The 25459-nt window shown below is 31.8% G+C and overlaps 2 protein-coding genes and 1 pseudogene across 3 annotated transcripts; all 3 read left to right on the forward strand.

The window, feature by feature from the left end:
* Positions 1-7553: 7553 nt before the first annotated feature.
* Positions 7554-9666, forward strand: LOC109792611 (putative metal-nicotianamine transporter YSL7). The gene is made up of 5 exons (XM_020352060.2): positions 7554-8103; positions 8263-8426; positions 8639-8736; positions 8820-8951; positions 9459-9666. Exons 1-5 carry the CDS (start codon positions 7554-7556, stop codon positions 9664-9666), a joined length of 1152 nt encoding a protein of 383 aa, XP_020207649.2.
* A 3518-nt stretch (positions 9667-13184) lies between these two features.
* On the forward strand, positions 13185-13934 carry LOC109792519 (putative metal-nicotianamine transporter YSL7 pseudogene; annotated as a pseudogene).
* A 5997-nt stretch (positions 13935-19931) lies between these two features.
* LOC145955902 (FLUCTUATING-LIGHT-ACCLIMATION protein 1, chloroplastic-like) lies at positions 19932-25245 on the forward strand. 2 transcript variants are annotated; one of them, XR_014432675.1, is made up of 4 exons: positions 19932-19950; positions 20483-20566; positions 21418-21531; positions 21621-25245. XR_014432675.1 is itself a non-coding variant. In XM_083071321.1 (4 exons), exons 1-4 carry the CDS (start codon positions 20279-20281, stop codon positions 21741-21743), a joined length of 345 nt encoding a protein of 114 aa, XP_082927447.1. In that variant the 5' UTR covers positions 20131-20278; the 3' UTR covers positions 21744-25245. The 2 variants fall into 2 exon arrangements, 1 of the variants encoding a protein (XP_082927447.1); XM_083071321.1 differs by lacking the exon at positions 19932-19950 and adding an exon at positions 20131-20292 and having other exon boundaries at positions 20473-20566.
* The last annotated feature ends 214 nt before the right edge of the window (positions 25246-25459 follow it).

Consider the following 25459-nt stretch of genomic DNA (forward strand, 5'->3'; position numbering starts at 1 on the left):
TGCCAAAATAACCGCCACAAATGGCACATTTTTTTGTATTGGAAGGGGGGTGTGGGGTGTGAGGTGCGGGGAAGGAGGGTGTGGGGTGCAAGGAAGTATTATTAAATTGTTCATTTTAAAGACAATGGTGAAGTATTATTAAATTGTTAATTTTAAACCCATATAATACCAAAACATAATATATTCAAGATGAATTTCACTTAATATTAAAAATTAGTTTATAATTACTCTAAAATCCAAATATTAGATGATATAAAAGCATCAAAACATTGGTCATTATGCTTTCAAAGTGCAAAGACTTCATTGTTAAATTCTTTTATGTGGCTTTTTACTTCTTCTAAATAGATTATTATTTATGTTCATCTATCAAGCCACAATCACAGATATATTGGTTTTACATAAAACAAATGGAAATAAAATTTATGGTCTATAGATATTGGTATTAAGTATAAACTATAAACCAACCTCTTCTCCTTTACAAATGGACCTCTGCGCAATTATTGTTGCTTGGCCATCTTTATCCTGCAAGCAAAATATGCAAGGTTTTAAAGATAAATCTTTAGATTCAATGTTACACACAGCACTAAAGCAGAGGGGAAGAAATGCCCTGTTTGTTTTCAAGGTTAGAACCAAAAAGTAGCAACATGAACAGAATCTAGACAGTCTAAGTACAACAAAACATGTTGAATACAATAAAAAGGAATAATTGTGAATTTAATAATGATGTGAACACCAAATAAGCAGCTGATACTAAGATTAATAACTTACTCTAAAGGCCAACTCTAGGAAAGAGAATTGTTCAACTAAGGACTATTCTAATCATATTCTTAGTTAATGTCACACACTATAGTATGAAAAAGCCACATGCTTACTAACAAAGCAAGCACGGAACGAGAACTTCAACCAATCAAAGGTCTAAAGGATCTTGTAAAAACACAAGGCAGCCACATGGATAACATGAATTCTCATTTTCTTTTTCTTGTTAAAATAGAAACATGATAATATATACAAGGCCAAAGAAAATTACTTTAATCATAATCTTTGGGGCATCAAATGAAGCCAAGTATGCTAACAACTCAAACCAAATCAAATAGTAAATAAAATAAAGATAGTTTTGCCCCACATACCTCATCTCTTTTGAAAGCTTTGGCATTAGGACAACAAGAATGATTCAACCAACTTTGCAAGGGAAAAAATGCAGTTCCTAAAATAAAATTCAACTTTATCACTCAGCATTTAAATATAATGATCAAAATGAATGAGGATATAACAAATGAAAATGCATTGTTCCTATGATCAGTTAGGTAAATACTATTATGCTTTACTTTGGAGAGTCAGAATGATAATGAAATATAGCAGTCACAAATAAAACTTCATCAACACATTACATCTGAAAGTAAAAATAAATTCTAGGAACAGATGCATAATTTCCTGTTCAGTTAATTACTTAATTAGTCTATCAAAGGCTAACTTCTAACCACTCATCAAACAAAACCTATCAAGCAACACTTTTAACTTGAAGATCGATTTGCATTAAGACAATAAAACAAAGACACAGCATGAGCTTCAGCAATGATAAGACAGTTCAATATTAAGAAAGGAATTATCTGCAGATGTCACCATACAAACTGCAGCGAGTAAAATAATACTGGACCAGAGATAGAAGAAAATGATAGAACAGAAATGAAATTGTACTATATTATTCATTAGCTGCATTACGATCAATGTGATTGAGAAGTGGAAGATGATACAATGGTTACTTTCTAAGGGTATTTGAGAGACCATTATCTCTCCCAACAACCAAATTGCTATTGCCAAAATACAAGCTAACTAACTACAGTTAATGCTCTGTTGTATTGAATAATGTCAATTGATTCCTTGCTTCCAACCTATTCCTCCACTTGTAGATCTTATTTGTTGCAAGTATTATAATAAAATCAGTACCTTCACAATAAATAGAATAATTTTCACCAAGGCCATCCAGAATTGGTTGTGTAATTTTCTCAACTTCTTCCTGCCATTAATGTCAGAAAAAAGTTGTTTTTTTTTATATATAAAAAGCTTGTTATTTTTGGGATAATGCAGTAAATCAAGCAAACCAAAGTCTAACCTTATTAGGATATCTCAAATCATCGATACTCCACGGGAAAAGCTACAACCAAATCCCTGGCAATATAAACTCATAATTAATATTCAAATAAGTATAATCTAAAATTTAAAATCTAATTCTGATACTTAGTTTAACTCAATGGTTATAACTATATTTACAATTTAGGCAAAAAAGTATGCAGCTTAAACAAAATAAGAGGACACAGAAAAGCTAAAAACATAGAATTTCCAAATAGCCTCTTGGAACAAATTAATTGACAAGCAAAGGAATCATAGCAGTAATATTTTACTTCATTGATTCACCACATAACCTAACACTTTTTGTGTGTATCCCTCATATTTCTATTCTAGTCCCAGATTTCCCGATTTCATAACGAGGTTTTCATCTCATAAGCGAAACGCATAACTAGGTATGTTCGTAAATCAATAGTTAAAAAAGAGTCTTGAGAAGAATGAATTTAAATAAATGAAAGTATAAAAAGTGGGGAAGAATGAAAGCAAGAAACAGAGCAGAGAATACCTAACAGAGAAGGAGGTGTGGCGAGGGAGTGTTGGAACGGAAGGTTCAAAACAAATTAAAAGCGCTGTGTTGTTAACATTCTTCCAATATTTTAAGGGAGGTGTGGGGTGTGGTGGTGCGGGGAAGAGGTGTAGGGTGCGGAGAAGGGGGTGCGGGGAAGGGGGTGTGAGGTGTGGGGGTGCGGAGAAGGGAGGGTGTGGGGTGCGGGAAAGGGGGTGTAGATTTAAGAATTTCATTTTTTTAAGGGTAATTTAGACATTTTATATATTTTTTTTAAGAAAGGAGGTGTGTTTATCATTAGCCCTACTATAAAACTTCAATTTTTTTTTGCCTAGCCGGGCCCGTTTTCAAAGTGGGTCGGGTTAGCTCACGGGTTCTGACCCACTTTTACGGCTCTAATTTATGTCGGAAAATCTCACTCATTACCCTCAATAATATCTTTTATTGAATCATTCTTTTTTATTTTTCATTTACAAGATTCATAACTTATTTAAGATATTTAATTCATTGTTAGTTAGACCATAAGTCTCATAAGTGTCTTTATTCTTATGGTTACACGATTTATAATCTCACAAAAAACATCTCAAAGAAAATAATGGTTAAATCTGACTTTATATAGATTATACTTTATTCTAATTAAAAAAACTTTTTACCAAAAAATTAAAAAGTTAGACCAACACTGTTGATGAAAAGATTATATTTGCATTTAATAATTATTTATTATTGGAGAAATTTGCCATACGGGTATCTTCTTCGTAGGAACTTTAGCTACATCATCACACCTTACTCCAATATTGGAAACATATCTCTGCTAACACAATACATGTCAAATTCATTCAACGCAAAAGCACCAAAGCTAGTAGTGCTAAAAAAAAATAGTAACGAACAAAGTAAAGCACTAGCAATAGTCAAGAGAGATGCTTCTTGTCCACTTTGCCCCTACACCGATATTTGTGACTCTGACGACAACCTAACTATTTATAAGTTTATCAGAGTTAAAAGTAGCTTAATCAGTGTTTAAAAAACCGGATCAAACCGGCCGGTCGGACCGGGAACTGGTGGTTTAGCCGGTCCGAACTTTAAGTTGGATCGGTTATGCAGTCGACCCGTTTCAAACCGAATTAAACCGGTCAATTTTCCGGGTCAACCGGTAAACCGGTGGGTCAAACCGGTTCAACCACTTTTTTTTTTTTAAGGGACAATAAACTACAAAAATAATAATGAAAATTGAATCTCTGAATGGAAGAACAAAGATTCTTATTAAATATAACAATGACTACTTGTTCTAATGTATTTGTTTATATAATATACAACTTAAATAACTTTTATAGTATATTATTAATTTTATATTATATATTTAATAATATAATATATATGTAGATATTACATAAATTATTTTGTGATATCAATTGCAAGCATATTATATATGTACATATTATTTATATTTTTAATTTGTATTAATATACAATTTAACATGTAATTTTTTTTATATTTTTTTACAAAATAAAAATAAAAATAATTTTAAATAAGATAGAAAAATTGAAATTTAAAATAAGATATGAATTTATTAAAATTTATAAGTATAAAATATATTTAATATGAATATTTTTTTAATAAAAATAAATAAAAACCGAGTCATGCGGTTCAACTAGTGACTCACCGGTTTAACCTTTGACCCACTGACCCAGTACCTTAACCGGTTCGATGACCGGTCCGGTTTTTAAAACTATGAGCTTAATGTATGTTTCGGGTACATTTTTCAAAGTTTTAATCTTTATTTAATTTAAAGTATGTTCTCCTTTTCTTTTGTCATTGTGAGTATTGAAAGAACTATTTTACTTCAATTTGTTAAACAACCACATATACAAAAATCAATTAAGTTATCAAACATCATAAATAATATTAATTAATAATAAATCTCTAATAGATGAAGTATTTTATTTGGTAGACATTTGTGTAAAGATAACAAATCATCTTTCATACATTCATCTAATTAAATAGTCTTAAAACTTTTTTCCAACAAAGTCTGTTTTTATTATCATTAAAATTTTATAATTTGAGAAATTTAAGGTCATTTTTGATTTAATAAAATATTTTAGACCTGAACGATAACTAAAACTTTATAGTAATTATCTTTCATACTGAAGCAATTAATAATAGATTTTTTTTTTAAATATAAACAAGTCTATTTCATTTCACAAATAATCTGTTGTAAGATACAAGGTGGGATGAATCTAACATTTATAAGGCCAAATAAAGATAATGAGGCTTTGGCTAAGTTGTGGGAGCCTAAGAGTGAAGTTTACTACACAATTTGATAAACTAAGAGAGTCCAACATCTACCGTTAATATCTCCTTATTTGGAAGCATCAGCCTGAGGCATATTTATGTTGTAAACAACTCTTTGACAATCAAGGTCGATAACAACATTATATATAATAGAAAATATATATGAGCTTCAAAAGTTATTTTTTTTATTTCTAAAATATAAAATGTCTTATTTTAATATAAATAAAATAGATAAATAATAAATATTTCAAAGACATGTTACTGTTGTTGAAATTTTCTTGAAAAAATATTCAATCTAAACAAATGTTATCATGATGACATATAAAGAATCATAATCATTCAAATATGTGTGCATCATAATATTATTTCTACTTTATTTTTGTGTATATATAAACCTTGTTGATAGTGACTCAAAGTATGTGTTTCCCAGTCTGATGGGTGTCGTTTGTCATCTTATGGTTTTGTGAATGGTCTATTCAAATTCAATCATATAGATTCAAATTGTTTCATTAGTTTTACGGATTGTGCATCTAATCTTATGGATAGCCTGTCTTATTAATCTGATGAATTTTATCTTATAGTTTTATTATAAATCGTTTGTTCAATTTGTTTCATGAATCTTATTGATTGATTGTTTCTATTTAGTTTGATGAGTTGTTTGTTGAATTAATCTTATAGATACTGTGAACATATTCACCAAAAAAGAAGGAAAATAGAAGGCAAAATTTGTAGTCCTTTATTTGATTCAGTGTTTGGTCTCAATACTGAATACTGAATTTTGAGCAACGTCCCACAAAAACTGGCATACGTGTCGAGGAAAGGACAGATATCGTAATGTATTTCAAACAGTACCTTCGGTTATTGACCACTCAGCAATGCAATTGTGCATGTCAGTTGGAAATAACCTCCTGTGATGCAACAGAGCATGACCTTTCTCTGTTTATGGTTATACAATGATATGTATGGAGGTACAGCATATAAAACCATGTCCTTTCTATTTACGATTATACAACAATATGCATGGAGCTGTGCCATTGGACTTCATTTTAACAAGAATAATTAGAGATTCTTATAACAATAACAATCTATATAATTTTTTTTCATTTATTAATGTGTGAAAAATTATTTATACATTTTATTTACTTTGATCGGTGTGTATAGGGTATGCAAATGATAATAATACATGCATCATTGCAAGAGTATCTCATATAGTTATTAACCGTTTGAAAGTTTATCAATAAGTTAAAAAGTAGCTTAATGTATTCTCAAGTACATTTTTTTAAGTTTTAATCTTTATTTAGCTTTATTTTTTATCTAGTTATTTATTTTTATTTGATTTTAGAAATAAAATTACATAATACAATAGGTGTTTAAAAAAATATAATTTTTAATTAAATATTATAACTGTGATTAATTCGTGATTTTTTTTTTCTTCTAGCTGTTAGATTCAGTTTAATTTAATTTAATGAACAATATTCATTTAAAATGAATTGGACAAATCTTTTTATTATATTTTTTTTTTCTTATAGTCAATAAAACATAAAATACTAGTTAGATAAATAAGTTTTCTCTTTTTCTAGCAAGAAATATTGCCACCATTGATTTTTTTTTTTTCACAATTCTTTGAGCTTAGATATTTATTTTAGTACATGTATTTGTTATAAATTAAAATACTTGACATTCTTTACCATTAATATTAATTAGATAATCGCATGTAGAGTAAAGCAGCATAATGATGCAGAATATATTTATTTATAATATTTTTAACTTGTTAATTTGATAATAATTAACTATGTTATTTAGGATATCGCGGCATCTTTTGTTAAAACAAAAATAAGAGTTTTATATCTTTGTTATTTTCTGGTTTTAAATCGGTTAATTTATTAGGATTATCTATTTAAATTAGATTTATGTAAGAATTTATATTGTTACGAGACTTTATATATTACTTGAACTGGTGTAATAATAATAACTCGTATATTGCATAGTGCTGAATTTTTAATTTTTTATTTTTTATTTTTTATTTTTTCATTTTACATAATACACATTGTATAGAAATTAAAATGGAGATATAGTAGGAATATAATCCGCGTAATATATATCTATGTATCAAAGTATTATTTTTAAAACTTTACCTTATATCTATCTATGCCCATTGAGCTTGGAATCCAGTCTATTCCAGTCCACTCTACTCCTCCTTGACAACACCAGGAGTACTCACATCTTTCATTCTCCATTTTCATACACTCACATGCCGCATTCGCTTTCCTTCACTTTTTGCAACTTGGCATAACCGTCTTCTCCGCGCCTCACTGTCCTCACATGCCGCATTCGCTCTCCTTCACTTTTTGCAACTTGGCATAATCGTCTTCTCCGCGCCTCACTGTCCTCGCATGCCGCATTCCTTCACTTTTTGCAACTTGGCATAACCGTCTTCTCCGCGCCTCACTGTCTTCTCCGCGCCTCACCGTCTTCTCCGCGCCTCACTGTCTTCTCCGCTTCATCCTCCGACCACCGTCTTCTCAGCGCCTCACTGTCTTCTCCGCGCCTCACCGTGCTCCGCGATTCTCTCTTCATATTCCGCTTCTCGCGTTCATTAACTCTCTTTTGAGTAGCTTTGCTTGAAAATAGTAAAATGGTAGCAAAAAGACGTCAAAAGAGATATAAGAGTGGTGGTGATGAGTCTCAGCTAAACACTGGGCCATCAACAAGTGACGCAGCCCAAAAAAAGAGTAGAAGTGAGGGAGATGAAACTGAAACTCCTATCTTTCCAAAACCACCTTTACCGCCTTCAAAAAGACGTGCTAGCACCGAAATAGAACTAGTCGGAGGTGGTGAACACATTATTCAGTGCAATGAAGTCGCACTCGATAAAAGTTCATTGACAATGGAGAACATTTTTGATCGTGTAGCTCCTATGAAGTTGAGAAAAGAGGTGATTATAAGAGGGATATTATTAAGTTTCTTCATGTCTACCATGCTCATATTTGTCATCGTCAATATTAGCATAACCACAGGAACTGTCCACCCCATCAACACTTACGTGGGAATAGTAACATTTCTATTCATGGACATATGGATGAAAGTGTTAACTAGAATGGGTTTAAGGAAAATAGCTTTTACTCGGGAGGAGCATACACTTATTCACATAGCTGTTGTGACAGCTAGTACGGTTGCCTTCAATGGTATTTCCTTCTCTGTTCTGTTTTAATTTTTTTTACTGACTAATTGGTGAACTATAAAGGTTTAAAAAATACTATGCTTGTAGTTGATGCTTAATAGCTAATGCAATTATGATAAAATGAATCTTTTTGTTGACATTTTGTTTGAATTTGTTTGAACAGCTGGCTTTGGTAACTACCTCCTTGGAATGAGACCAGAAATTGCAAAACAATTTGGAGGAGCTAACACTGAGCAAGATATCAATGACCCGAATATGAGTTGGATAATTCCATTCTTATTTGTTGCTAACTTGTCGGGCTCGTGTTTACTTATTCCACTCTTTAAGGTACACTAATCTATCTACATACAATGTAAATAAATAATATATATATATATATATATATATATATATATATATATATATATAATTAACTTTGTCATTTATTAATTAATTATAATTATAATTATACTTGCTTGCACAGGTATAGTTTTCTATGCATGCATGAATTTTTTTGTTGGTTACAACATGTTGATGAGTTTCAACGGTTGTTGTCACAGATCATGATAGTAGACCTCAATTTGTCATATCCCAGTGGTACTGCAACAGGTCATCTAATCAACAATTTACATATACCAGATGGAGTCACACAAACTAAGTAAGGATTCAAGCCTTTAATTTTATAAATATATCAATAAGATGCTTTTAATTTAACTATATTTTTTTGTGTTTTGTTCTTAGGAAGCAAGTACGTGTGCTGAAAATCTTCTTACTCTGTAGCTTTCTATGGGGCTTCTTAAGATGGAGTTTCACTCGTGGTGTTGGATGCGGATTAGTTCTCCCTATATTTGGTCAAGAAGCCTATGAACACCAGTATGTTACTCAACTACATGTTATTAATGATTCACGTCTCTTATATGAATACAGGGTATTCTATAAATCGTAGTATTGGGAAACAATTCAAATAATTGAGGGAGGGGTTTGAGTTTCACTTTTATATAACTTGTGAGGGAAAATTTTCAAAAATATATATATAATACATTTTTTAAATAATGGGCATCTTTGTGATTTTTTTTATATTTATGTAAGTTGACTTGTTTGTGTTCTCGTTGTATGTATGCGAATAGGAAAGCCTTTTATTTATTTATTAACACACAGAAATGGATAATTTCTTATGTATAAGTTGGGTGTGGATTAGCCAACAATTTCATTTTACGCATATCTTTAAAAGTGACACATATATATATAAATATATATGTATATGAATATACCATTTTCCTTTTTTATTTTAAAAAGAAACTGATTAAAATATTAAATTTATTTTAATTAATTATTATATATATTAATTTTTTATTTTTTTATTTTTTATCTATATAACAGGTTCTACCTGGAACTCTCTGCTGCATACATAGGAATCGGGATGATGTGTCCACACATGATCAATGTGTCACAACTAATTGGTGGAATTCTCTCGACTGCTATCTTGTGGCCTCTTATTGAGGCTAAGAAAGGAGATTGGTACTCCTCGGAGCTCAAGGCAAGCAGTATGTATGGTCTTCAAGGTTACAAAGTAAGCTATCTTGTATAGTTTTCATATTTAAAAATCGCTTCATTATGATAGAAGAGTCTATGCACAGACAACATTACTTCAAAATATAATAGTTTTTTTAGAATAAGTTTAGTCATGATATTTCTTAATAACATCTTTTTCTTTATGTAAGAATGAAAGAAAACTATATTTCTTGTATTATCTTTGTTGTGCATACGATGTATACATATACATATATTGTTATAGTCTAGAAAAAATTAATCTCATAACCTTCCTAATATAATTCCATAATTTAAGGAATGACACATAACAAGGATATACATGATATAGTGAAACAAAATTATGATACACGAGATATGCTAAAATTATAATTATAATTTCCATGAGCATGTTGACAGTGATTGAGAAGAAAATATTTCTTTCCATTGATAAATTTTCTTATCTGTGAAAGGGAACTATAGAAAAGTATATATACAAAATATTGAAGCTGTTGAAACATAAATAAAACCTAAACAAATTCTTGTTGTAACCTAAATAGAAATTATTCTGTAACTGACTTAAAGAATTCAGTTATAGGAAAAAGAAAAGATATAATTATTTTATGCCTAATACCCCTTCTCAAGGTGGGCGATGAATGTTAATGATGCTCAACTTGGAAATAGCATGTTGAAATGCCTAAGAAAAAATCTCACTGTAGTGAACTTGGCTACAGGGGAAAAAGTTTCAAAATAATCAACCCCTTCTTGTTGTGTAAAGCCCTTAGCAACCAAACGAGCATTGTATCTCTCTATGGAGCCATTTGCCTTATGTTTGATCCTATAAACCCATTTGCATCCAATAGTGTGCTTTCCTGGAGGAAGTTTCATCAAAGTCCAAGTTTGGTTTCTCTCTAAAGCCTGAAGTTCAGTCATCGTAGCCTGCCTCCAACAATCATGTTGACTTGCTTGTTTGAAACTAGAAGGCTCAATATGTGCAGAAATAGAATGACAAAAAGAGATGTGGTCAGAAGAACAATTAGCATATGACATGTATAAATGTAAAGGATAAGGGATGTTGCAAGTAGTGTCAGAAGAATCATGAGTATAACAATGATATTGATCCAAATACCCAGGTCTAGTCTTTGTCCTTAAAGAAACCCTTTTTGCAACAGGATTTTCAGAATCTGCATCTACTGAAATTGATTGAGGTACCTCAAGAGGAGATTCTAAGACAGATGAGTCAATATTAGGATATAATTCATATTGTGTTAGATTAGTGTCATTAGAATTCATTGTGGTATCAAAACTAGTATCCTTTTTAGAAACAGAAACATAAGGAAAAATAGTTTCATGAAAAACTACATTCCTAGAAACTGAAATAGATTTTGAGGAGAGATTAAAAAGTACATATCCTTTACCAGTTTTGTAACCAAGAAAAATTCACTTTGATGCTTTAGGAGCTAATTTTGTTCTTCTGGTAGTAAGAGTTGAAGCAAAAGCAAGGCAACCAAAGACTTTTAGAATAGAAAGGCCAGGTTTCATATTAGAAACCATTTCATAAGGAGATTTTAGTTTCAAAAACGGTGTAGGCAATCTATTGATGAGATGTACCACATGCTTCATAGCAAAAGACCAGAAAATGTTAGGGATTTTGGATTGAAATAGTAAAGATCTACACACATTTAAAATATGTTGATGCTTTCGCTCAACAATTCCATTTTGTTGAGGTGTTTCTATACAAGTGGTCTCATGTAGAATACCTTTAATATTGTAAAAATCAGTGAGAGAATTCTTTTCCATTATCAGATCTTAATCTTTTTAGTTTGTAATTAAATTGATTTTCAATAAGTAAAATAAAATTTTGTGAAAGGTTTCTGATTTCCATTTTAGATTTTAATAAATGAATCCATGTGAATCTACTATAGTCATCAACAATTGTTAAGAAGTATTTGTAACCATCAATAGAGGAAACAGCCAAAGGTCCCCATATATCAACATGAATAAGCTCAAAGAAATTTTGTGTTCGAGTAGCACTATTTGGAAAAGATAGCTTCTTCTGTTTTGCAAAAGAACATATATCACATGCATGAATAGGATAAAAAGATAGGTAATCATATTGAGAAGAAAGAACTTGAACAATTTTATTTGAGGGATGTCCTAATTTTATATGCCATAAGGAATTATTCTCAATAGTGCTAACATTCACATTGTTTTTATGATGTAAAGTACAATCAGTAGTTTCAGCAGAAAGACTAGCTAAGGTATTAGGCTGCAATAGATGAAATAGCCCTTGAATCTTCTTAGCTACTCCAATCATCTTGAAGGTTGGGTTCTTCACAATAAAACAATTAAGGGGACAAAATAGAACAAAACAATTAAGAGTAGACATAAGTTTAGGAATTGAAATCAGATGCACAGTAAAATCTGGAACATACAAAGAATTATGTGACACTAAGTTACCAAGGTGAATAGTTCCTGAATGATTAGCAATAATAGTACTGCCATTTGCCAACCGAATAGAGATAGTCTTAACGGAATGGAAAGTAGTAAAATAAGATTTAGAAAGGCAAATATGGTCTGTGGCACCACTATCTAGAATCCATGAAGGTGGAAAATAATTAAAACTTGTGGAATTCACAGTGCAATGATGTGCATGAGTCATATTGGGAGAGGAATCTTTGGACTGCTGCAGGAGAGCCAAGAGTGCTTCACATTGCTCTTTAGAGAAACCAAAAGTGTTCTGAGATGAACCAACCTCCAAGGTGGGACTTTCTTAAATTACAAATGGATTAGAATCAACTACGTTAGCAGATGGAGTTGAACAAGTTGATGAATCTTTGCTATTAGTCTTGTAACCAGTAGGGAAACCATATATTTTGAAGCATGTTTCAATAGTATGATTTGTCTTTTTGCAGTTAGAACACCATTTTGTGTTCCTGCTAGAACCTCTACCAAACTTGTCACCACCATGACAGTGATTGAGAAGAAAATATTTCTTTCCATTGATCAATTTTCTTATCTGTGAAAGGGAACTACAAAAAGTATATATACAAAATATTGAAGCAGTTGAAACAGAAATAAAACCTAAACAAATTCTTGTTGTAACCTAAACAGAATTTATTCTGTAACTGACTTAAAAAATTCAGTTATAGGAAAAAGAAAAAATATAATTATTTTATGCCTAATACATGTATATCTCCAACAGTTTATAGCTAATTGAGATTTGATTGGTCTTACCAATGCATTCTTTAATTTCAGGTTTTCATACCTACAGCAACAATTTTCGGGGATGGTATATATAATTTGGTCAAAGTTGTTGGCCGCACCTTTTTTGGTTTGTATAACCAATACTACAAAAAAAGTAGTGGTCAACTTTCATTCGACAAAACCTGCAGAGTTGATAGATTTCAATACCCAATAGCAAGTGGATTTCTTGTTTTGATTTACATCATTTTTTTAGTAATCATTATTGTCATAGTTAATCATTTGCTCCCGTGGTATCATGTTGGCGTAATATACATTATTACGCCCATACTAGCATTTTGTAATGCATATGGATGCGGTCAATCAAACTGGTCCATGGCATCCACTTATGGTAGAATGGCTATCATCACTTTCAGTGCATGGGCAGGATCATCTCATGGTGGTGTTATAGCTGGCTTGACTGCATGTGGAATGGTGATGAATATTATGTTCACCGGATCTGATATGATACAGGAGTTTAAGACAGGATACATGACATTAACTTCACTGAAGAATATGTTTATAAGTCAAGTAATTGGAGTGATAATAGGTTCAATTTTATCTCCTTTTACTTATTGGTTACTTTGTAGGGGCATTCAAGATGTTGGCATACCTGGTTCTACATATCCTACCCCTTATGGCCTTATTTATCGCAACATGGCAATATTAGGAGCAAATGGTTTCTCACATTTTCCAAAGCATTGTCTCACCCTTTGCCTTGTATTCTTTTTTGGAGCAATGATCATGAATTTTATTCAAGACAGTGTAGATCAAAAATGGGCCAAGTTTATTCCTAATCCTATGGCTATGTCAATAGGTGTTTTGGCACGGGCCATAGGAGGTGCTCCAGATTCAGTAGCAAGTAATTTTGTCCTTGATATGTGTATTGGTGGTTTAATTATATTTATTTGGCAGAAGATTGACGGTATTAGCGCAGATGCATTTGGATCAATCGTAGCTTCTGCATTAATTTGTGGTGAAGGATTATCGACGATTTCTACTTCATTGCTTACTTTTGGGAGAATTAAACCACCTGTTTGTATGAAAGTTTTATCCAAAGAAGAAATGAAAAAGTTGGGGATATGAAGATGTCCATGATTGAAGTTTCAGCATTTTAATTTTTTTTTTTTTAAATGTAACTCAAGACTAGCTGTTTATAATGTATTTTTGACTCTTTAATTTGATTAATGAATGCTATTTTACTTATTGTCATTTGATTCATCATTGAGTAATGAAAGTTATCATTTCTGTGCTTGTTCAGAAAGAGTTAGCTTATTTATAGTATGTTTAGCCAGATTACAAACAATTGCTACAACGCAACATTGAGATCCATTTCCTAAGCTCAAAATACAAGTGATTTCTGTGTTATTCATCATTGCTCATTCAAGAAAATTCTTAGATCTGACTAGAAGCAGAGCTTATGTTAATAATCTGCCTGATTTATAGTTAATAAATGCAAAGAACTTTATTTTGGTGAAAAAATTGTAAGCAATTAAGCTTTGTTTAGCACAATTATAATCTGTTTGGATTCAGAGAAAATAAATTTGAATGAAAAAAATATTTGGAAATTATCCTTAAATGATTAAACTGATTTCATATATCTGTTTCAAACCTCGTTGTAGGAAGCTTTCAAAAAGATACATGAGTGAAATTACATTTGGATAATTCTTTAGTTCCATCGAATGCTCTGATAAGATAATACACATATTATCATTGCATAATAAATTATGAAGTGTTACTCTATCTGCTATCCTGATCACTTATTACTAATTTTCAATTTCTGTAAAAGTCCATAGGTGATTTGATAAACTAAAATTAAATCTTGTAGGAAAATAAACTAAAGTCATGGAAAATTCAATGATGGCTGCTAGAGATGTCAATTATTGCCTCATTTCCTGTTTTTAGGGTCCTCCCTGACCCATGTGTTGCATCTCTCTTTTCACATATCGGTAAATATTGTATTATAGGATCATATATGGATATGTTAAGAAAAAGATGGGATATGTTGTGACTTATGTAACATCACCCTTATAGCCTGTAGGTGATTCTTGTGTTGATACTTGTGACTCTTCAGTTTATTCTGCATATACACTTCGTACACTTCCTGTTCAAATTGAAATAAATTTATGAGTCAACCATTGACTTAACTCCATGGTGAATAAATTTATAACCATCTCTCTATTGTGTCTTTGGTAGACTGGGATTTGGGAATTTTCATGGGATGTGATAGAACCATTTGCATTTTTTTACCACAACCACAGGGTTGGTAGGCTATGCCTGTTTCCACAGACCCTACTTACCAAGAGTTCGTGATAAGAACTTTTCTGAACCGGTTACCTAACATTAGCAGGGTTCGGTATAGAACTTTTACGTGGTTTGTTTTATTTATATCACCAAATCCATGAATAACCACAATTTGAACAAGGTTATCATACCCAATGTGCGACACTGAGTTCAGCTAGAATTCTGTCCAAATAGACAACTAAATGTTTATCAATATGTAAAATTTATGGACAGAAGTCTTTGTAAAACTCCATAGTACGTCCCAATGTTAACAAGTGTCCAATTTTCTCATCTCTTACAAACTTGGTATATTTATTATATGGTGAAAAAAGGAAACCAATCTTGAGGAAGGGAACAAAAGAGTAACTTTTTACATGAAGCATAAAATTCTTCTAAAATAGAAAAAGAATAACATTCGAAAGCGAATAATGAAAGATGTAGTGATTTGGACTATGTCCCATGAGAATAATCTAAAATAATTGTTGCAGTTTAAATCTTAGAAAGTAGTTTAACTTAATTCAACTTTACAAGCCTAGGATTGCCCCTTATTTAAATAAATCTTTTTGGCCATATTACTATCTCCAACACTAAATCTTAGACACCCCTTTACAAAATAACTATGCTTTAGAAAAAGGACATCATTTTTCCTCATCATTATTCATTATAATTAATATTTGATGCAAGTAGATTGCAGAATTAGAAAGTTCTTCTACTAAACACATTTTATTGAATCCATGACTTAATTTAATTTGCATTGGTTTGATCTGGTAGCTGAAAAGACAAATGGCTGGCGTTGCAGAGAAGACATGTAACTGCTAGTGCTATTGCATTGATTGTACTTTTGCTGTTGTTCACTTGCAACCTTAATATGGCTTGGGCCTCTTCTGGAAGTGTGATGAACAAGGGGGTCATCACAGAACTCCGGGTGGTCTTCGCGGCAACTGTAGATGGCGACGTAGACCAAGGTTCACTTCTCTTAAATGTAACTAATATTGAGATCAATATATATTATGTTATATCTTCATCTTATAGAATAGGTTTTATCCTGGTCTTAAACTATCTTGATTGTTATTTCATTCCTTCATGTTATAGCATAGGTTTTTCACCCCATTCATGATCATGTTTTTTATCTGAATTCTCATCATAAAGGGAAATTCAGAAGAATTTGATTAGTTCTTTATCTATATTTTTGTTCTAGATAGAATTTCACCATCTTCCCATTTATGCATTTGAGGGTCCTGTTTTGAACCATGGACTTTTGTACAAAACCTTGGTGAGGCTGTTTTTATACCTGCTAGGTGTCCCCATCAAGTTAGAAACTTAAAGGTTTGCCAATTCTAAATTATGTCCATTTATGTCTTGATCCAATTTTGCATTGTTACTAATTGATGTGGGTCTTTCAAATCATGCCTATCAACAGCAAATTGCCTGCCTGTCTTCCCTTTTCCATGTTAATTACTTTTTAGTTGTAATCTTATTGACATTAATATTGTATTGTTTGTTGGTTTTTGGCAGTTGTGCATAAAGGTTGCTCTAGATTTTGTCTCCCCTGAAAATATCCAAGAATGTATTCATCTGACCAACGAATTTAGTATGCTTCAATCAAGCCATAAAGCAGATGAAGACAGACTTGGGGTATGCATTCTTCTAGCATGTCACTCTGGACTTGTATGTCTACATTTTTTTCATATATATATATATATATATATATATAATTTTCCCCTCATTATGTTGTGCCAATCTGTTTGGCCACTTAAACTATGATCGTCATGATATAGAATAAGTATGGCTTTCTGGGTGGCATGAGTCAACCTTGATAAAAGTATATCTGGATTTGATAGGTTATATAGAAAAACTATATGGTTTTGGAGCTGTTTCTACTGCATACTGCATTTGGACCAATTTCATGGGGCATGGGTTGTAATTTTATTTTTGTCAAAATATAGTTCTAGTAATTGTGACCGTAGTTATAATACCAATCAATCGGTCCTGTCATTTTTACAACTTGATTTTAATCACATTTAAGAATGAAAAAGCAACAAATATAATTGACGCTATTCAAAGTGGGCACTGTTGAAACATTTATTTACTAAGTGTGGACAAATTTTTGTATTGTGCAGTTTTACTTTTACGACTAATCTGTGTCAACTGGTCATGTTCATGTACCGCAGTACGTTGATTACTATAATTGAAGTATAGTAGTTACAGCAACTATTTTTCTCGCTTAACATGGGTATCTATCGTTCACATCCATAAACGGTATATCTGTGCTAATTTGAATAGTTGGCATTGTTGTGTAAATGATCTCTCTCTTTTTCATGTCACAGTAATGGTATGATAACGGTTAGTTTATGAATTATCAAATAGTAAAAACTTCTTTGATTGGTAGAAAGAATGGGGAGGCAAATTTATATTGATAAGCTTACTTGAAAAAAATTAGTTTAGAGAAATAGTTGGAATAGATTTGAGTGGAAATGACTTACTAGTTACTTGGATACAAATGTTGGGTACATGGCGTATTTATAGGCCTCAACACCATCATTCATGTTTTATGTAGAAGATTCTAGAGATATCTACATAATTCTAGAATTTATATCATCTAGTAGTTACTAACATACACCTATGTATTTTCTATAATAATCTAGCTAATTCTAGAAGTTTGTATCATATTTTAACACTCCTCCTTGATACAAATTTCTCTAACTCTTATCATAGTGCGAAACTGTTCGAATCTTGCTCTCAGTAGTGCCTTTGTGAATATGTCAGCAACTTGCTCTTCGGTCTTACAATACTCCATCTTGATTACTTTAGATGTTTATGCTTCTCTAATGAAGTGATTGCAATGTGTTTTATTCTGCTGTGATGTACTGGATTTTTTTGTCATTCCTATTGCTGATTTATTATTGCAGTAGATTGTAGTAGGCCCATCTTGTTATTCTCCCATTTTAGTATTCTTCGTAGCCAAATTGCTTGACTTATAGTTTCAGCTGCTGCAACATATTCTACCTCTGCAGTTGATTGTGCAACTGTTGCTTGCTTTTTTGATGCTCAAGAAAATATTCCTATCCAAGTGAGAAGGCATAACTAGAGGTGCTCTTCAAGTCATCTACCGATCCTGCCCAATCACTATCGGTGTATCCGAGCAAACTTGAGTTGGTCATGGTTTTGTACCATATACCAAACTCCTTTTTACCTTGTAGATATCTTAGAATTCTTTTAGCTGCTCCAAAGTGAATTTGGCTTGGGCTTTGCATAAACCTTGATAAAAGACTTACAACATACATTATGCCTGGTCGTGTGGCTGTTAAATATAGTAAGCTTCCAATAACACTTCTATAGCAAGATGCATCAGCATCTAGTGCTCCATCATCTTTTTGTAGCTTTTCCTTTGTCACAAGCAGAGTAGTGATAGTCTTGCAACCACTCATCTTGAACTTCTTCAACAGAGCTTCAGTATATTTCTTTTGACAAATTAATATCCCTTTCTTCTTTTGACTTACCTTAATACCAAGGAAGCCCATCAAGCTAAGGTCCTTCATTTCAAATGTCTTCATCATGTTTTCTTTGAATTCTATCATCATCTTCATATTGTTCCCTGCATACAAGTAGACGATGAGTGTGTCATACTGACCTTGGGTCTTGATGTATAGTGTTGGCTCACTCTTACTAATCCTGAATCCATGACCAGTGAAGTATTGATCTTTTCTACTGTACCATGCCCGACGAGCTTTCTTCAAACCATATAAAGCTTTTCTAAGTCTTAGTACTTTGTCTTCATTGCCCTTGCTTATGAAACCTTGTAGTTGCTCTACATAGATCTCTTCTTGTGGTACTCCATTGAGAAAAGCGGACTTGACATCTAGCTGGTAGATATTCCAGCCTTTTTATGAAAGTCATCGGCTCAAGTGGGTTTGTTTAGAGTTTTTGTTAATCATATTTTGCTGTGTCTTATTTAAGGTTGCGATGTCCGGTGGGATGGAAAGCTCAATACAAAAGGACCTAACTAGGATTGCAGAAACTGCAGATACGTCCTCTCGGGATGGTGTTAGTTTTAGGAACTGCTTGTTATATTCTTCTCATCATGATGTGGGTCATCAAAGGAGTCTAACTCAGTTGGTTGAATAGGGTGCGTGAATGTTATAAATTCCCTTAATGTTGTGTTTGATTCCCATGGAGAAAAAAGTCACGATGTGGGTCTTGTGAGATATTTTTTCTATGGTTTTGCTGAACCTATGTGAAAATAGGTGTTATAATGCATTTATGTTGTTCGGTGACTTTGGTCAATTGGTGTGGATTAAGTTGGAGGGAGGTTTCGTTTCCTTGAGTTTCTTTTTCCTTAGACATGGCTACTAGTTGCAGCTGATCAAGTTCAGGGAGGACTATTATTATGGGAATAACGCTTCTTGCACATTCCTAAGAAATCATCTAGTGGTATAGTTCATGAACCAGTTGGAAACCACCGTTATTTGATGGTGTGTGAAAACATGTACATAGTTGTGCTCATGTTTGTGTATGTTATGACTTTGGGGTGGGATGGCTTTTATGATTCAGTGTGCACATAGGAGATTTCTTTATGATGTCAAGGTTCTCCTAGGAAATTTCTTGCCTCTTATTCTGCATACCTTAGTTATTATTACAATCTAGTTTGAAAGGTCTTTTTTCTCTATACATCAATATTTTCTTTTATGAATTAGCTAAAGTTGAACTTTCATTATTTGTACAAGGCTTTGTATTTGACATACTTGATATTTGATGTGTGACAGAGACAATACAGAGTTTGGTTCGACGTCTTGGTTACACTGTTGCAGGATATTCATTTGTAAGTCCTTTCCTTCTACCAAGGTCAAATTGCAATAGCAATTGTTGGTTATAAGTTAATATATATACATCTTAGTTTTAAATAGCTTGTTGTTGGGTTATTAGTTACTATCTATATATCTAAATTTTATATTGCTAGGAGATTGTAACTCTTAGAGGTTAGCTTTAGTGAACAATCTTTGGCAGTAGGATCTAAAGCAAAGAGGATGGGGAGAAATACTATAATCAATTATCAGATGAAGAAAGGGCGAAATTTGATGAAGAGACATTACTTAATCTGAACAATACAGAAAAGAGAAGTATAAAAATCCAGAGTGATATGTTTAGCAATGAATACTGAATGGTATGGTTTGATTATTAAAAAGCTAATCTTAAATGTGCTTCAGTTTATTTGAATTCAGCATGCAAAACGGTTATTGTGATGAGCATTGCAGAAAAAAAAGTGTTCTCTACTTCAATTTCAGCCATTAGAAAAATCATAATTTTGCATAATATCAGCAATATAGCTATAACTAATTAATAGTCTATTGCAGTTTGATGTAAAGGAGATTAACGAGGGAAGGAAAATATTTGAAGAAGAGAGACTTCTCAATGGGTTTGGCAACGAATACATAGTGGTATGGTATGATCTCTTTGTGCACATACTATTCCTGATTAAAATTTTGTTTGTGTACCAGCACAAACTTTCATTTCACTCCTAATTTAAGCATTATAAAATTTTAAGTGCTGTAGTCCCACAATATTTTCATGCTTCCTTGCTCATATTTGTATCATCTAACTAGGGTTCGCATAAGTGAAGATTTCAAATTGGATGCATCAACTCAATTTTATTTTGAAAATATTACTAGATGTAACTCATTTCCAAATGTATTTTGATAGGTCATTAACACACCTATATTGGTATGTAGGAGAAGAGGAAAATATGATTAGCCCAATAATAACAAAGGCTTTGCTCCTGATTTCTCAATTAACAGTGCTCAGTATATTTTAGAATCTATCACTATTCAACATTTATTCTTTGTTTAGTTGCAGACAACAAATGAGAGGAGAAAAAAGAAAAGAAAGAGTATAAAAAAATATATATCTGAATTTTTTTTTTTTACAAATAGTAAAAAATGTTTAAATGAGTTTCATTCATTTTATTTCTCGTCTAAAATCCATGTTCTATCATATAGGCTCGTTATTCACCAACATGTCCACATATCAAAGATGCAAGATCCTTACCTGCTTTATACTTTCATTGTATCAAGATATCATCTTAGGAAAGATTAACTAGAGAGGCATGTGGTCCAACTCAATTGCTTGATCCTTATTAGGCACTCATTTATTTCATTTTTATCTTTGGATTGAAAATTTTGAATCCATAACTCGTATCTTCTAAAATCCCTTTTTCTTGTCAAAGTTGAACAATGCAAAAAGAAAAGTTTTTGCATTGTTTGTTCTTATACTTGAGATGTACTTATACCAGATAACAATCTTGGTTGCTGCTAAAGGAGCACATAAGCTTCCTAACATAAATGGGGCTGAAGATTTGAAGATAGCCTTACAAAAGCTCAGGAGCCTTCTCTCAAGCAAATTATTAGTAAGAGATCAGTCATTAAGTTAGTATATTTTTATATAATTAGTGTTATTTCTTCATTAATAATAACCAGAAGCTTGAATTTCCTAAAGGCTGGTGAGGTGTTGTGGACCCCACAAAAGGAGGATGACACCCTTTCAAAACAAAAACTACTTGGAGACTACCCTCAATTAGCAAAAGACATGAGAAGCTTTCTAGTTAAGAAACACGAATGAAACAAAAAGGGCAATGTGAGCTTGGTTCTGTTTGGTGTGTGAAATTATTCCCTAACTTCGATTTTTTCAGGTTTTAAAAATTAAAAAATCTTTATACAATAAATATAATTTGAATATTTTCTTAGGTTTTATATGTTAATCTTTTTTGTTTGTTACATTTAATTGTATTGCAAATCGTTAAAGAAATTTAACATATATTATTATTTTTATATGAATTTAATTAATAACAATGTAAAATGATTTTAATACTACCATTCAATCATTTATTACTATTAGTAGTAAGATTGCATATTCTTATTTTAATTGCTTAAAAAAGTTATATCTAGATAATTTCTATTTGTTGATAGTGGAATATCAAAAATAAACATTTTATATAATTAAAGTCTTATTTATTTATGAATCATTTGTATTTCAAAAAATAAAATCATGGAAAATGGCATAACCCGAAAACAATTCTTACAAATAAACATAGATTAGAAAACGAACGACATTTGTTTCCTAAATGAAGTTCTACAACGTAACATTCTCGTAAAATAGAAAAACAACGGATACACCAAAGGTAAATAACTATAACAAACAAGGTTGAAAAGTCAAAAGTAGTTATAAAAGATTTTACTTAAAAAGATAATTTTAAAAGATAGTTTAATTACTAACTAACTTATCCTAAGAAATTGGAACTCATTCACATTGAACACACATGCACTATCTTTGATTTTTATTAATAAGATTAACTATTAACTAGTAATTTGTTATCTTATTTTCTCTTCACACTCAATATCTTTTCAAGTTTTCAATCCCTCTTTAGCATGACCCATCTTTGTATTGTCACCGTCATGGTTCTCCTCATGGTGACTACTGCAAAGGCACGTCCTTGTAGGGCATTTATAATTACCTCTTACTCCATCGAGGACACTTCCTCAAATACCGTCATCAGCATCACTAAGATCCAATCCTTCATCCCTCTTAATATCATCGAAAACCCCCCCTCCGACCTCTTCTACCTTTCGGAACTCGAGCGTATCACTCCATGTGTCCCCCTAGGATTATACTCTGTTCACCACTACTCTTCCCTTCATGATCGTGCCAAGGACGTCGGTAACGTTGCCCTAGCTCTCTTCCTCGCTGTTGTTTGTGGCGCCATAAACACCTTAAACATGTATTTTAGTAATTGGCATTGTTACAATGTCCAAGTAGAGGAGAGAAATTATTATCATCGGTATATGGAGTGTCTGTGGAACGAATTGAGAAGGAGAAGTCATGGTTGATGTTACAGTGCTCTTGATACCATGTTAGAGTTCTGTCATGGAGGAGAGAAAAACAGAGAAGTGTTTATCTGTATTGATGCACAACAGAACAGAGTACAACAAATGAATAAAGTGTCTTAATATAGATACTATTACAACCCTTAAAAATAAGGATTTATGACTATTTATTATTTCCCTTTAAGGCGTGTTTTTTTTTCATATATGACTAATCTTGTATGTGACATTATAATTGTTGTCGGCTCAAGTTTCTATCTATAATAATGGAATTTGTTTTTAGTAACTCATAAATTTGAGATTTCTTTAAAAATAAAAACTAAAAATGATTACACAATAGTATATACCTTTATTATATATTAGTGAGATTCAACGGTTCGTGTCTTTATATATTCTATTTAAATAAAAAGTAACTTGCTTATTGGTGTAACACACTTATTAAATTAACTTATCTATTGTGATAATTTATTTTTTTATTAAATTTAATATTTATAATTAATTTTATTATTATCTATTGAAGTGTATAGAAATTTTTGTGTTTTATTTATAATTAAAACATTTGCAATTAAATATTAAATTTATATATATATATATAGGGAATATATCAAGTGAGAGGGAATTTATTATGAGAGATGAGAGGGTTAAAATATAACCCTTAAATTAATTTTCTCTCACTTGATTAATCTAAGGGTTATATTTTAACCCTCTCATCTCTCATAAACTAAAATTAAATCTTGCTGGAAAATAAACTAAAGTCATGGAAAATTCAATGATGGCCGCTAGAGATGTCAATTATTGCCTCATTTCCTGTTTTTAGGGTCCTCCCTGACCCATGTGTTGCATCTCTCTTTTCACATATCAGTAAATATTGTATTATAGGATTATATATGGATATGTTAAGAAAAAGATGGGATATGTTGTGACTTATGTAACATCACCCTTATAGCCTGTAGGTGATTCTTGTGTTGTTACTTGTGACTCTTCAGTTTATTCTGCATATACACTTCGTACACTTCCTGTTCAACCTGAAATAAATTTATGAGTCAACCATTGACTTAACTTCATGGTGGATGGGAGCAATTTGGGGAGAATATTAAGAAATTTCCTGCCTAAATGGAGACCTTATACTGGATTCTGCAAGTGCTGGTATGCAACATTTTAGTTTAGTCTTTTCATGTGCTAGTCTGAGACACATATTCTCTTGCCCTTTGCTAAAAGTGCCAAAGATTATTTACCAATAGTCTGTCTGGATTATTTATTTGAACAGTTTTATTGGTTTGAGGCTAAAGCATGCGCTAACGAGGCATAAATGGGATTAGTTTTAACGATCTTAAGTGTAGCTAATTTGTTATATTTCAAGTGCACTCAACCTGCTTTGATGTGGGACAGTTATTTTTTTTGAATCGGTTACTATGCTTTTAACTAAAACCACTTGAGAATAATAAATATGCGGTTTGAAGGTAAAAAATAATAAAAATGTGGCTGCTTCAATTTTAAGATCTACCTTCAATTCTCTATTGTGTCTTTGGTAGACTGGGATTTGGGAATTTTCATGGGATGTGATAGAACCATTTGCATTTTTTTACCACAACCACAGGGTTGGTAGGCTATGCCTGTTTTTTACTAACTTCAACAGACCCTACTTACCAAGAGTTCGTGATAAGAACTTTTTTGAACCGGTTACCTAACATTAGCAGGGTTCGGTATAGAACTTTTACATGGTTTGTTTTATTTATATCACCAAATCCATGAATAACCACAATTTGAACAAGGTTATCATACCCAATGTGCGACACTGAGTTCAGCTAGAATTCTGTCCAAATAGACAACTAAATGTTTATCAATATGTAAAATTTATAGACAGAAGTCTTTGTAAAACTCCATAGTACGTCCCAATGTTAACAAATGTCCAATTTTCTCATCTCTTATAAACTTGGTATATTTATTATATGGTGAACAAAGGAAACCAAACTTGAGGGAGGGAACAAAAGAGTAACTTTTTACATGAAGCATAAAATTCTTCTAAAATAGAAAAAGAATAACATTCGAAAGCGAATAATGAAAGATATAGTGATTTGGACTATGTCCCATGAGAATAATCTAAAACAATTGTTGCAGTTTAAATCTTAGAAAGTAGTTTAACTTAATTCAACTTTACAAGCCTAGGATTGCCCCCCTATTTAAATAAATCTTTTTGGCCATATTACTATCTCAAACACTAAATCTTAGACACCCCTTTACAAAATAACTATGCTTTAGAAAAAGGACATCATTTTTCCTCATCATTATTCATTATAATTAATATTTGATGCAAGTAGATTGCAGAATTAGAAAGTTCTTCTACTAAACACATTTTATTGAATCCAGGACTTAATTTAATTTGCATTGGTTTGATCTGGTAGCTGAAAAGACAAATGGCTGGCGTTGCAGAGAAGACATGTAACTGCTAGTGCTATT

Source organism: Cajanus cajan, chromosome 3, assembly GCF_000230855.2.
Source record: "Cajanus cajan strain Asha chromosome 3, NIPB_CcT2T_4, whole genome shotgun sequence".
NCBI lineage: Eukaryota > Viridiplantae > Streptophyta > Magnoliopsida > Fabales > Fabaceae > Cajanus > Cajanus cajan.